The sequence below is a fragment of the Zeugodacus cucurbitae genome, chromosome 4 (genome assembly GCF_028554725.1).
Source record: "Zeugodacus cucurbitae isolate PBARC_wt_2022May chromosome 4, idZeuCucr1.2, whole genome shotgun sequence".
Lineage (NCBI taxonomy): Eukaryota > Metazoa > Arthropoda > Insecta > Diptera > Tephritidae > Zeugodacus > Zeugodacus cucurbitae.
The window spans coordinates 46,082,850-46,098,698 of NC_071669.1; the positions used below are offsets into that span (position 1 = coordinate 46,082,850).

Here is a 15,849-nt window from a genome sequence, read left to right on the forward strand (position 1 = left end):
GTAAGCCTATATATGTACGTACATCGAATATAATTATTGGCATTATATTGTATACGACAAAGTGTTGGCATAAAATATTGACTTGTCTCCTTAGATTGTCGATAGCAGCGAGTAAACCTTTGCTTCGATTTGATTTTCATGGTTGTTTATTAAATGTTGCTGCTTTTGTTTATACAAAGTACTTGTAACACTCTTCTTGGCCGCTTGTATGCTTGTCCGCTTGTATGCCTGTCCATCAGCCAAGTTGTTGTCCAACCGCGTTTCATGTCGCCGCCAACATGTATGGCGCGGCGATAAGTAACGCCCCACCGATAAGGCCGCCAACCTCCACAAAACAAAGTAACACAACACTGTGAAATGTTTTCTCGAGTGTCTTGAAGTACGTCGTTTTATCACGTACAAATGGTTTAGACACCCCGCGCCCCTTATCACGCTCTCTTTGCGAATGTTGAAAGAAATTATTAATTTTTAATTTTTTTCTATATTTGATCGAGCAGATAATACGGCGGCGGGTCCATATTCAAACAAAACCGTCAGACGACACATGGAAAATAAGTAAAAGCAAATGTGGAGGAAGAAGAAGAAGACACAAGAACATAAAGTAAATAAGTCGCTTATAACTTATCAAAAGCACGGCACCAGTCAATTTAAGTAAATATTAATGAAAATGGTCGATTTTGAAATGCTCATAAAATCTTTCATAGTAAATGATATGAAAGTGTAATTATTTCTTCGGATAAGCACCCCAAATTCTCTTTAAATGTTGGAGAATATAATATATAGGAATTTATATAACTGTATTTATCCTAATAATGGGTGCTCCTCAATTTTAAGCCATCTTCCAATGTACAAACATACATGTCTTTATATTTGGTAAGGTACTATACTGAACTATAAGTGTACAACTTTCCAGATTTCAGAAAAATCTATAGGAGCTAATGACTCCTATTTGTGAGACCTTGACTACGCATAATATATAAGCTCAATAATATATAAGCTCATAATGAAAGAGTCCTGATTCCAACAAGGACATGAATGTACGTGTAACATAGAACTAAGGCGGGGAGGGAAAAAGAAACGAACTAGAGAAAGTTTTATGAAACCGGTAAGAAAATATGGAGATTATATGTCAATGTTCTTAACAGTAAAAAGTAAAAATTCTGGACTTCCCATATGACATTGACAATTTCTTCTGGAAATGACAACTTGAAAAATAGTGAACCCTAAGAGAAATCCTCTTCTGAGTTTTAAATCCAGAAACACAGAATAACTCTCTATTTTCTGTAAGAAATACTGAAAGCTGTAATATAAATTATTTCTATAATTATGTTGCCGTTTTCCATAATTTAAATAATTTTTTAAAAATCTCAAATTAAAAACATGAAAACTATACAGTTAGTGACGTCATTTTAGCACTTTCAACTACAAGCTCCACTCCTATATTCTCACGTATGCAACTTGTAAGCGATTTAACTTTTAATAGCTGCCACAAGTCAAGCGTTCGGTCACACTATTCACGTATGCTACATCATCGTTTTCACATCACCTTCGTAGCCTGCGGCCAATAACACAAAAGAACAAGGAAATTCTTGTTATCCTCACACATTCTGCGCTATATAACTACACATGACTAACTGTATGCTCTACTATAAAACGTTTCCAATGCATAAAAGTATGTTGAGTGTAAGTCGAACTTTGACAGCAATTTAGTGATGAGTAAATGTCCGAAATTTGAGATTTTAAATTGAATGTCACAAAACCCGGCAAAAGCACACGTCCAAACACACTCAAACATACTCAAACACATGTGACGTATTAATTTGTGCTTTTGTGTCATTTTGGTCATTGGGTGGAGATGGTTTTGCGGTCAGGGACGTCATAGTGCATTGTGTACCTGCTTTTGTGGTTAGTGGAACCGGCTAGTTGAGCTTTTGACATTGTCACACAGCTACAAACCCACCGGCGCTCATCAGCTGACTTTATGTTTTTGTTGGCAAACATGTCGGCGTCATGTCATTAGTTGACTTGCATTGTGTGATTTACCGCTGTTTTTCTACGCTTCAAACGACCTAAAATGTACGACATGGTTTTTGTGTGGATTTGCTAGTATCTGCGACTCCCCCGCTTAGTGCCTACAACTTTGGCAATGCCAATGTTTGTTTGTGTAAATTAAATTCTAAAACACCAGTTTCCAGTTGGTCGAAGCCTTTTCGGGTACATGTGTTCGACATGGGCATTAGTGAGCGGGTTAATGTGTAAGTGCGAGTGTGTGTGTGTTAAGTTTGTAGCGGGTGTTGTGCTAGTTAAGTTTTGTGACTAATTTGTAACCTGACCAATGGCTGTCAACCCAAAAGCCACAAAAAATAAATTTCCACTTAATTTTAATATGTTCTGCATGCAAATACATTGGTTTTATGAGCTAATGAAATAATGTCTACCAAGTGGAAGTTGCTTCAATTTTGGTTATTTTGTTTATATGATCCTTGTCACTTGGTGAGACATACACATGTATGTATGTAAACTCATGCGTATACAAATTTTATACAGTTGCTCAAATGTGGGTAAAGACAGAGCTTTTAATGAATATTTTTAACGAAATCTCATTTTTTCGAGTCCTTAAAGTAAATTTCAATTAGAACTCGAATGAATAATAAAGTTACCTTGGAATGATAATTATCATGAATTATAATTCATGTAAGGAATATACTGTTCTACCAAATAGAACAGACAAAAAGGAATCTGTCGAATATGAGCCATTGTGACATTTTATTTAAGGGGCTATACCAGTAAGACATTTTCAAAAAATCGATTTTTTTTATTTTTTTGCTTATATGATAGTTTATACTTCTTGAATAGTTTTTGAATGGGAGCGTTCTAAAGAGCGACTGAGTATTCTTGAATATATTTTCTATACAATGATCTACGTTCTTTTTAATTGTTTGAAAATTGTCAATTTTTCATTAAAGAAAATACCATTTTTACGCCATTTTGTAAATGTTTTTTTGGCACCTCCGAAGACAACATAACTCGGTTATTTTTCAAAATTTTTGTAGAAAAAAATTAGAAATGTAGCAAAAATTTCCAAAACAATCGATCGAGTACTCCCTTAAAAAGAAAATCACGAAAATCGCCTAATTTTTCATGGGTTACACTGGTATAGCCCTTTAAGAGTTGTTTTATAATTAACCCCATGATCGAAGTCTCAGGTAAGAAAGTTCCAGTCAGCAATTATCCTCTTACAACGTTATCAATAAGACATTAAGACATTAAATCAATATTTCTCGAAAGCTCTTTTCAAAATATAAAGATTTTCTTCAATAAACATTTTGTTACAATTGAGCCTTTGACCAAAACGGAGTTTGGACTTGCGGACCATTTACGATTTTATGAACACAGGCTTAGTGCGGTGTTAGTAAAAGAAAAGGACAAAAGGTTAGAGAAATGCTGAAATCTCGCACTAATGAAGTATGGCGATGGCTCTTGATCTCTAAGATCCACATTCATAGATTGAAAGATGTCTTCCAATGAAGGTAATCAGAATCTGGAGAGCATTAATTTTTCCATAAGAAAAAATCAAAATGCTTTAAAATTGTTCTACACAACCTTCCAGATTTTTTCGCAAACTACTCCATCATCATTATGAACATAATTACCACCTTAAATTACAAACGGCACCCTAGCTTGGCTGTTTGTTGTTAACATAGCCGTGCGCTTTCTTAGTAGCGCTACAATACGAATACTTCATTCCATCAGCTGCTTTGGTCTCTGGTCCCCTTCATTGGAGGCCACTGTAGCCTCCTCCATGCATTTTAAACAATTCTCTTTTGCTCACTCCAAACGTTAGTTGTGTGCATTTAACAGTTTGTATTTGCATTTGCTAACATCTATGTATATGCGTGCTGTTGATGATGTTGTTTTGCTGCATAGTTTCTACAACAATTTTCTTTGCGAAATTGCATTTCTCTATTTGCTGCATTTCGTTCTTTGCATTTTGTGTTTTGCATTTTGCATTTGCTTTTTGCTTTTGCAGCTTTCCGGCGACGAGCGCTGGTCTTCTACTTCAGTTTATGAGCTTTGGCCAGGACGGACGGACGGCAGACGGGACGCCACACCACGCCGGTGTGTATCAAACGGTGTAGTTACAAATATTTTATTGCTTATTCACATCGGTTTTGTGCGCGATTCGCGGATCGGGTGTGTTTCCTTTGACCGTTCGAGAACGCCACACGGTGGGTGAGCGAGAGAGAGAGACACGAAGAGACGTAGGTGCAGCAGTAGATTTTGTTGTTGTTTGCAGAACGAGTTGTTTAAAGTTGTTGTAATACTTATCTGCTAAAATTCGATAAAAGCACAAACACACACATGTAGGCGCGTGCAATTTAATACCGTAAAGGCAACTGCAAACGCACGTTGTAAGAGGATAATTATATGAATACCTGTGCAAGACAGTTTTGGTGTTGGTTTTTGGCCATTTTATTTGATTGGACGTCTTAAAGAATATGTGAGCAGGAAAAACCGTCGGCAATTGTGTTTTAAAATATAAAAATATATTTTTAAAATAAAAAAAAAAATATTTTTACAGGATTTTTGGAAAAATTATATTATTAATTAATATAAATATTTTAATTATATATAATATAATCAATTTAAAAATAATTTAAAAATTAAAATTCACAGCCTCATAACTTCGCCGCTTTCGTTCCAATATTCAATATGCAATTTAGTGGTGCTTCCACGGGTACTTACCTCTTCTTTGTACTTTACATTCATTCATTAATATTTACATATGTATGTACATAACTATGTACGAACAACTTTCTTTACTTTAAATTGTATGTTCGTTGCCCATTTAAGTCTTGTCAAGCAACAATTTACCAGCAACTATAAGCTGTTTACAGTGTGTCCCACCAGCAACCGCTTTGCGCTGATGACCGTGTATTGCTGAGTTGCAATTTTAATTGAAATTCGATACTTCAGTGCGAGTTGCAAGTTTACTAGTCAATGCAGATACAGAAAAAACCTAAAAAAAATGAAATAAAACTGCAATTCAGATTGAAATGGTGATAAATGCAAACGCGTACATAAGCATATATGTTGGCGCATTATACCCGTAAATCAGCGATATGAATGTTGGTAAACCGCTATGGTAAACACGCACTGCTTACCCCCCTTCATGTTTGCTGTGCACCCATTGCATGGGTCTGCCGTCAGGCAGACTTTGCTGATGTCGTCTACGACGCCGTCGACGCTTTGTCGGTGATCCCAATAGTTCATCCGGTATATATTCGAAATATTTCCGGAATTGCAAAGCACGCGATAACAACAAGAAAATGTAATAAGTAATGGAAGGAAAACAATATGAATTGAATATTTACGGTTATACCCTTTATGGTTCGTGGTTTGATTATGAGAAGTTGAGAAGAATTTGTGAAAATAATAAACTTAATAAAAATTATTTTAGTGTGGAGTAAATTTGATAAAATTATCCTTGTTGTGTATTAAAAGTTAATGATCCCAAAGGTTAAGAGGCTGTACCCAGCTATAAATCCCTCTTTTTGATACAAATAAAGTTGAAAAACGAAATATCTCAAATTAACTTCATAATGATTTTGTTATATTGATATAAAACCCGTTAACCTTTGAGTTATCGGAATAAATTTTCATTCTTCAAGTTTGTAAATATCGGCAACTGATTAAGATATTTCAAAAAAAAAATTTGTGTACCTTTTAATATTTGTATTTTCATTATGTTGAAAGCATCTGATACTTCATATTGCTGTTTTCCGTTCCTATTTTTATTCATTTGTATCTCTGCAAAATATATTTGTTCAACATATTATAATCAGATCAGCCCGATATACCTCTTCCTTATATTTCTTAATTCTTAGAAACATTCTGTTTGATAGACGACGAGCTTTTCATATTTTAATGACTATATTCTGAACTTCAAAAAATTACGTCCAGAACTATTTGGTACATAGGCCCACGAGCCCGTAGTTAATATTATACATATAGAGAGGCAAAACTGTCGAGCACTTTTATGAAGACTTGATTTCCCTGACAATCTTATCTGGTATCCAGGAACTATTTTTTTTGACTCATTTTTGGTTTAACTATCACTATAATTATCGACCAAAAATTATAAAATGTGTAATTTTCCTAAGTAAAAGTAATGAATGAATGGAGTACAAATTATATATATGTTCATTCCAGCAAATTCTTACTTAAAAGCACAATTTCTTGCACACAGGTCATACTTTCTTTTGGTCAAAAAATATCACAATAAATAATTATGAAATAAAAATATAAATAATAAGCAATAACTAGGTGTTTATAAAAAGTCAAAACTCAATTAAAAATACCTTTTCATTGCATTATTGAATTGTGAATGAATTTACGAAACTCACTACGTTTGCGCAATTCGAATGATCGTCAGCTAAATGCGAGCTTTTAATTCATACCTGCAATATGTATATGCAAATATGTAAGAACTGTAAAGACTTGCTAATACATATCTTTTTGGTTGTTAAATGCTTGTGTTTATGAATTATTAACAACAACAAAACACTACTACATATGTACATATGTCGACCTGTGCACTATGTTTACAAAACACAAGTCGTTGTTGTCAGCGCTCAATTGTCATACAAATCGCCGATTAGTGATTGCGTGAAGTTCAAGCGAAGAAAGTGTTATATCCTCAATGCGGATCGGTGATCGCTAAATATGATCGAGTGAAATTTATACAAATTTGTAGTTACATACAATAAATATGCCAATATGTGCAATGCAACATTGTTTTGCAAATTATGCAATGCAATTCGATGCATTGTTTATTTGATTGATTAAATGATTATACAGTTTTGTCGCTGTGATTAACATTAAAACTTAAACGTTTAGGCATTACGAGTGATTTGTGTAGATAATCATTAATTCAATTACTCGCTTCGGTTGTCTGTACTTATGTACATACATACAAACAAGTGTACATTTATACATACTGTTAGCATAATAACTCTAACGCGTGTGTAATTGCATTTGATTTGCATTGAATTTGTTACAATTTGTGCGCATTTGGTTTATAATTTCTACTTAATGCACTTCAACTCATAATAAACAATTATTCAGCTGTGAAACGATTTGAATTCATATAAAATCATGTCATACAACGTGCCGCAACAAAAGGTGACATTACAACCAACGACAACAGCAGGCAGTTTTATGGTAAGTTAAATGCACTTCCTTATTTGTGTATATATTGATTAGAAGCGGAAAATTATAATAGACTTTACTTAACATTTGCTTAAGTGTGCGGAAGAGATTTTAAATCATAAATATTTAAAAGCATTTCTTTTCAAACTCTTTTGGTTATATAGTAAAAAATATTAATTTACTGTAAAGGTGGAACTACATATAAGAGATATATAATATTTATTAATGAATTTTCAAAAAAATTGTATAAATTTTTAATTTTTTTTTTCAAACTGACACGATTAACCTTAAATGTACTCAATTTACCATATTGTAATAATTTTTTAATTGCTCAATTAGTACTTAACTGAGAAATAATTGATGAAAGAGCACCCATGCAATTTTTGAAGTGAGATGAAAATCAGAATTTAATTGGTTACATGGATTTCCTAAGAAAACAGTTACCTTTTATACTCTCGCAACAAAGCTAAGAGAGTATTATAGTTTTGTTCACAGGGAGAAGAGTGGAGTTCAAATCCGGATGATTGTCTGTCCGTCCGTCTGTCTTAAAAGCTGTAACTTGAGTAAAAATTAAGATATCTTGATGAAACTTGGTACAGTTGTTTCTTAGCACCATAGTAAGGTTGCTTTCGAAATGGGCGAAATAGAACACACATCGTTTCCAGTGAGCCTTTAGGATAAACGTGGGTCCGTGTTGACAGCATAGCACCTAGCAGAAACATCTGAAGTGGAAATAAAAAAATATTATTTAGATAAGACTTTAAAAGAGAAATTGAACGAATTAAAAAAAAAAATTAAAATTTATTTTTGACAGTGATTTTAACGAGTAATAATTGGTTAAATTACAATTCCTTGTTATTATATTTATATTTATATATCATTAAGATCGATTTAGTAGTTTTCGAGAAATATTGGCAACTCCTGAACTCTTATTCAGATAGTCTTGAAAGATAAATATTATAGAGGTGTTGTAGAATTTAATAAGGCCCTTAAACTCAGTTTACAAAAGCATACAGACATTATTTCGTTTCACACGTTGATATCAATTCGGAGAGTCAATTCTAAGAAACCTTCTTCCTCCTCTGCTAGGAATGCAAATTCGTATTACTCTTCATGTTATATATAGTGTTCATATCGAATTATTTGTGCTAAAGTGGGTACAGATTTATAGGATGGTGTTCTATATAAAGTGTACAAGATTAGGATGGAGCTATTTCAATAGAAATATAGCTAATAAGTATACTGGTGCACGATTCAAACAATATCCGGATTAAATTATTCAGACAATCAAGAAAACGCGCCGCGAAAATTCAAGTATTGTTTCTATTCCTCTCTTTATTGACCTTTTGATCGTATATAACTAAGCAATCCACACTTTTATGTACGGAAGCTTTGGCAATATACCAAAAAACAAAATTTGAAAAGTACAACAGAAAAATATTTAAGTACATCAAAATCGTAGTACATACATAGCCAATCAGTTGCTGGTGATCCATCATTGTACTACATGTAAGCAGATAAACGTATAAAAAAATAAATCGGTTTATATGTATGAATGTTTGTCAAAATGTTTCATTCATTAAAAATATTTATTTATCATTCATTACTAATTCATTTCAATGGTAATTCCACGAATTACAATTAAAGTGTGCAGTACCCGTTTATTACCAACAAAAACAATTTACAAACCTGAATATGAGCATAACTAATTTCATTGTGAGTACTAAATATGTAAGTGTCTCTTAAAGTAGCCTACTGTTTGGGCCACACGTGCTATTTTAACGGCTTTGTTCGCGTTGACAATATAACTTTAGTACATACATACATACATATAATCATATAGACATAGTTCTCCTACCAATTATGCGCAGCAAAATTTGAACGCTTTGTTTTTCAACACAAAAACATTAATTTCGGTGTGACAACTTTCAAAAACTGTTTAACTACTAAATGCCAGCGCACACAGTGGCTGTTGAACTATCGAACTATCAATTATGTAGCAATAATTAATTACGCACCCTGTCATGTTATTACTTTTTATGAAGATGTTTTGCTGTTTACTGTTTTGTCTTGTAAGATTTTTGTCAAAAATGGAATTCAGAAGCAAAAACATGTCTTGCAAAAAATACGACATGAAACGAGAATATTTTTTGTAGATTTGTATGTATGTATGTATATATCTAGTAGAAACAGCATTTATTGTCGCTTTGTGAATTCTTGAGGGTTTTTATCAAATATTTTTATCTATTTTGACAACATGACTTTTGATTCTTTTTGCTTTCTTTTATGAAAATTATACAGGCATTTGAAACTTGTCTGGCAACTGCTCTTATTTTCAACAAGTTATGATAAATTGTATGTAAATATGCTAAATGACTTCGTAGATGCGATCTACACTGGAAATATGCTACAGTGTGTCGATTCGGTGTATGTACTAAGCAAAATATAGTATTTTTATAATTTTATTTTTATTTGTTAACTATTTTAATAACGAAACGGATGTATAAATGTATTTTGATAACATTTAATGACAATGTAAGGCTTAATGAAATGTTCTAAGTAATATTTTGGTAGATATTAGTTATAGTAGATACACTTGTTTTTAATTTCAACACGAATTTGATATTTTTTCAATATATAATATATAACACTGCCACAAAAAAAAATGTGTGACATGACCTTGAGGTCCTACTATGTGTGTATTATGTTTTTGGGGTCGCTGAATCCGAATCCGTTGGTCCATTTAACCCCCAACAGGTCAGTGTTATTGACATAACCTTAGAGAATTCAAAATGGAGGATCAAATATGGCGGACCCTATTTTGAAAAATTCATCGGAATCGCTCGAAACTCGTTACTCGGGTGTTTTCGGAGTCGCTGGGGTTGTGTAATCAATAGACCAGTAACCAGTTGGAACTAAAAAAATAGATCTTGTCAAGGATTCATTCCAGTGCTATATAGTTAATACAATTAAAAAGTTAATACAAGTGAAAAAAATCGTTTTAAAATAATAAAAAATCAACTTCTCTTCTCGTTCAAAATTTTCAAAATTCAAAGTTTATAAAATTCGTTTTTCAGTCTTCGGTCTGATTAGCACCTCCGAAGCAATTAGTTTTCGCATTATTTGTTATTGGATCGGAATGGGGACTACATGACGTATGCTTAATTAATTTCATAGTTTGGGTGTTAAAGTAACGGATACATCGTCTAGGTAAAGGATAATTGATTTATTTTTATTCGTCTTTCCTTTCTTATTCTTTTTTTGTGAAAAATTTTTGTATATAGTTAAAAATTTTCGGTTCTGAAGTAATTTGTATTATGGATGTTTTTTTATATTTAGCTCATCTTCAAATACCGAAACAGTCGATTGTTACTTCATTTCTGGCTTGAATTTAGTCTTTGATTCATGATTATGTGTTTCCAAAAGTTTTTCATATTCTACTCGACACGATCCTGTTAGTCTTGATATCGACAGGTCTTGGAAGGATTTAAATGCCAGGTTGTTCCGATTCTCGTTGAAACGATCGACACGACTCTTGGAGCAAGCACTCATTTATCTTGACGACGCTCGTGATACTATATCTTCAAAATATTGGAACATATTTACTTGCATGTGGAAAACTCAGAAAATGTATGTATATACCATATAAAGTTACTATCGGTATTTTTTATACGAATTTCTAATAAAGTTTTGAATAGAGTTGATAGAAGTTTAAAGGTGCAAAGAAATGCCACATTGTTTATTAAAATGAAGTTTTCGGAATTTCTAAAACCCCACATTTTTGATTTTAACGTCACACCATTTCTCACAGTGTCCCCAATGGCAAACGATAGAGTGTGCTCGGAACACTTACGAAATCACCTTTTACATGTCAACAAATGCGAACTTACATCACATCAATAAATTGATATGAAATAGATATGAGAGCGCGCAACACATTTTCGGGAGTGTTGAATGGAATCGAGGCTACCGCAATTTGTGCGACAGCAAAGTACCGCTTAGCATCAATGTTTTGAGAAGCTTGTGTTGTTTGTGCTTTTGTTCGCTTTGTGGTAGCTTATCTGGGAATGTTTGCTTGTAATTGATGCCTAAACGCAAATGGGTGTGTGACTATCAGGTATGAACATACAATTAACAACCCAAGCAAGCTACAAAAACAAAAAACAAAAATAAAACTAACCCAATAATAGTGTAACATCTGGTTTTAGCTTTATTGTAGCGGTTTTCAGCTGTGGGTGTGGCTGCGTGCTTGCCACTCTGTCTTTCAACTTTCATTAGTGCGATTAACCGGCGCAACCATTTCAAACTTGACTTTCCTTTTATAAGCTACCGTTTGGGATACTAGTTTCATTCACTCGTTGTCATTTGATTTCATATGTATAGTGGTAAATATGTTCGTTTGCATGTGTATTGCTACCGGACAATCTCATTTTGAGTTTAGCCACAATTCATTTGGTTTTAAATGGCTTGAATTTTTTGTCGAGGCAACGGCTAGTTTGCTTCATTTTACTGATAAGAATCACGCGTTAAATATTAGTTTTGTGCGCGCTTTTAAATTGAATAAATTTTTTCGAATATGTAATCGGAGATGATTATTTCTTAGGTACAGGTGAGTTAACTAATTGGTATTATGTCTTCAAAAAAGTATAGAGGAATTTCGTTCAAGGATGGTTCATTCATATATGAGTCTTAATATTATATTTTTAGGTATCTTTTATTTAGAATTCAAGTATTTTAAGTCTATATATAATATCGAAATACGGTATTTGCAATAAAGTTAAGATGCCGTTGAAGTGAAAAGACAAATCATTAAATTGAATTCAATAGGAGCAAATAATCCTATAGTTGAACTAAATCCTCACAAATTTTTTTAAATTTGAATATAAAATTTGGAGAGTGACGAATCGAACAAACAACTCGTACATATTTACATACTGGTAGGCTGGTATAATCTTATAGGAATGCAATTTAAAGAGGTGTTTACTACGGTTCCTTTAAAATATAAAGAGCAGAGCAATGACGAGACGGATACACAGTCAATGACAAGTACAGTATTATTGTTCGTTTCTCTGAAGTTGAGAATTAATGACATTAACTTTCTAAAGCATTGCTTCCTCAGTACAATACCTTTAAATTATAACATCATATGTAAAATGAGGTCTAACGTAGACAAGTTACGGTATTTGGGTGCGTGAATTCTCAGGTCCTATGTCGCAATATTGAGAGATTTATTGAGTGTTTTAACAAAAATTGCATCCAAGTCTCTTAATTTCATTACCAAACAGAAGAACATGATTGGAAATGTAATGTGTTAGACAATCTCAGTTAGAACATGTGAAAGCATTTCAGTAAAAAATGTAAATTCTATTGTTTCCATCCGAACCTTATCAGGAAACTAGAGTAGTTTTTGAAAGGTTGCAAAAATATACTCGGGAGTCAGTGACAGTGGTATTTTCGACTTTGGTCGTGAGGTTGAATCAAACACAGGTTATGAGGAGCGGTGATAGTTTGACAGAGGGCAACCAGTGTTGGTAAGGAAATGTACAAAGTATGTCGCAAGATCTGTCAACTCTACAAAAATTATTTAATAAAATAAAGTAACAATGACTGAAGTTTAGAGAGTTCCGCCACTGTGAAGAACTCAATATATCGATAATACTTAAATGGATTAAGTTAAGAAACTTGAAATATGGATGAACACTTATGGATATTTAAGAAAGCTTACAGCTAGAAATAATTTCATTCAACTAATTATTCCAATAAATTATATATTATGTAATAAAATGATGAAATATGAACTGATATATGGGAATCTAACTTCTTCTTCTTGACTGGCGTAGAAACCGCTTGCGCGGTTATAGCCGAGTCCACAACAGCGCGCCACGCATCTCTCCTTTTGGCAGGGCACTACCATCGGAGTGGAGGTCTCCCTCTTACTCGGCTTCCACCGACCTAGCCAGCGTATCCGATGTCTTATTATACGCTGAACTACGTCAATGTCGTCGTATAAATCGTACAGCTCATCATTCCATCTTCTGCGGTATTCGCCAATGTGTAAGGAACCATAAATCTTCCGCAAAAGCTGTCTCTCGGAAACTTCCAGTGTCGCCTCATCGGATGTTGACATCGTCCACGCTTCATCGCCATACATCAGGACGGGAATAATGAGCGATTTGTTGAGTTTGGTTTTTGTTCGTCGAGAGAGGACTTAACTTTTCAATTGCCTACTCAGTCTAAAGTAGCACCCGTTGGCAAGAGTGATTCTGAATTGGATTTCCAGGCTGACATTGTTATTGCTGTTAATGCTGGTTCCCAGATAGACGAAATTATCTACAACTCTAAAGTTCTGACTGTCAACAGTGACGTGGGAGCCAAGACGCGAATGCGCCGACTGTTTGTTTGTTGACAGGAGACATTTCGTCTTGTCCTCGTTCACAACCAGACCCATTCGCTTCGCTTCCTTATCCAGGCGGGAAAAAGCAGAACTAACGGCCCGGGTGTTGTTTCCAATGATATCAATATCATCGGCGTACGCCAGTAGCTCTTATAGAAGATTGTACCTTCTCTGCTTTAGCTCTGCGACTCGTACTATATTTTCCAGCATTCAGTTAAAGAAGTCATACGATAGTGGGTCAACTTGACTGAAACCTCGTTTGGTATCGAACGACACGGAGAATTCCTACCCAATCCTGACAGAGCTTTTGGTGTTGCTCAACGTCATGTAGATTATCTTTGTCAATAATAAATTGTGGTTCTTGTTTTAAACCTCTGTCAGATTCTATTTTACGTTTTAATTATAATTGGTATGCCTAGATATAATTAGTTCTAGTGCAATTATTTAATACGGTGTTCCCTCTTCTCTACCAATGTAAGCGTATATTTCTCCCGAGTTCACCTTTTATCACATTTCTCAGCCATTAATAAATTGGCGAAACCTTGATTATATCAGAATTAATAATGGCTTTGGAAGCAGACATGTTGTATACCAATTTTAGACGTTTTTCTGACGCGTTGATGATCTGTAATTTGCTAGATGTTTTCTCATTCGTTCATTGCTTATGACGCTGGACGCAATTACGAAGAGATTCATTCATTCAACGACGAATAGGAAAAGCTTTGCAGTACAGGTTTTTACAAATCAGAGGTACATATACTACATATACATACATATATATATTTGAGTGGATGGACATGTTGGTGCTCAATTGAACGTGACGTATGATGCTAAATGCAATGGTAATTGCTGATTCCTGAGTTAAATAGTGACAATTGAACAACAAATGTGGCGATTGATTCGCGCCATAAATGGTGTTTAAAAACAGTCGAGTTGAGTTCAAAAAAAGAGGCAACTATTGGCAACAACACGGCACAAACATTACGCATTTGTCTTGTTGACTTTCGGCCACTAAAGGTGTGAAGAGATGCCTATTTTAGGGCCACGAACGTCAAATGACAACAACAACAACAAAGCGAGATGTTGTTGCAGACTATGCAACTGATGACAACAGCGCTTGGATTGAGTACAAAAAGTATACGAAAGCTTAAAGACACCACAAGCAACAAACAAATATACATAAACAGCAACTTACAGCTAAATGGCGTCAATGCAACCGTGTGGCGGCGATGAATGAAGAAAAAGTGAAAATCGCATTTCAATTGCAGCGACGCAGCGTTGCGTTGTCTTCCAAAGCGCTGTTGGCGCGCAATGCCATTTCAGTCGAACATTCGATCCACCGATCATGCGATCGATCGATCGTCGGCCGCCTCGTCGCTGTGGTGGCGTCGATTGGCGCGTTGGCTATATGCGCGCGAGCGAGTGCAGTGAACGAGAGAAGTGCAACGATTTGCAGTCCACGCATGTCGCTGCAATTAAAAAACGCCTTACTCGGTGCCACATCTAGATTCGGCAACGACAACGACAACAAATGCGGTAATGCGTCCAAGCGAGGTGCGCAGGTGCACAGGTGCAGATTATTACGCATGCAATGCGGCAGTCCAACGCCGAAGTGCATATGCATAGCACTGGCCACGAACGTGTATTCCTCTTATTTGTTGCTGCCTCTTTAGCAGACGGACGTACAACCAAATGACGCACCACTTGTTCGCGCGCGTAAATACGCATGCGCGCAACTAACAAATATGCATACGAGTGTATATGGAAAAGCAAATAAATTGAAAAAAGGAAATAAACGCGTAAAAGTGCATACAAATATTGCATGTAGATTTTGTCAGATAGCGAGTCATAAATGCATGCAGTTATACACCTGCGACTACGCAAGTAGAATGCGCGCTCTACGTCTGCCTCTGCCTCTGCGTCGCCTATGTTTTGTGCTTATGTTTTTGGTGTCTACTAAAAAATCTTTTGTTCACTAAAAGTACGTGCAAATGTGTTAGCCAGCGACTATTTAAGCTTTGTGTCTATTAACCGCAGCGACAACAATTGCCCGGCGGCCAATGACCAAGCGGCAATCTTACATACGATCATGCGATCAACGCGCGATCATTCTCTAAATCCTTGTCAAGCGTCAAATGTTTGACTACTCGAAATTCATGCGCATTGCTACTGCCATTCTTGGGCAACCATTAAAAACAATAACATGCCAAAGTACAATGCGCATTAAGGCCACTAAATAATAC

At 34.8% G+C, this 15,849-nt stretch overlaps 1 protein-coding gene across 1 annotated transcript in view; it reads left to right on the forward strand.

Moving 5' to 3' along the window:
* Positions 1-4,083: 4,083 nt before the first annotated feature.
* LOC105221036 (homeobox protein caupolican) overlaps positions 4,084-15,849 on the forward strand; it is a 117,542-nt gene continuing 105,776 nt past the window's right edge. Inside the window, exon 1 of the mRNA XM_054228766.1 lies at positions 4,084-7,224. Coding sequence (XP_054084741.1) covers positions 7,159-7,224 — 66 coding nt within the window. The 5' untranslated portion in view covers positions 4,084-7,158. The remainder of the gene's footprint in view (positions 7,225-15,849) is intronic.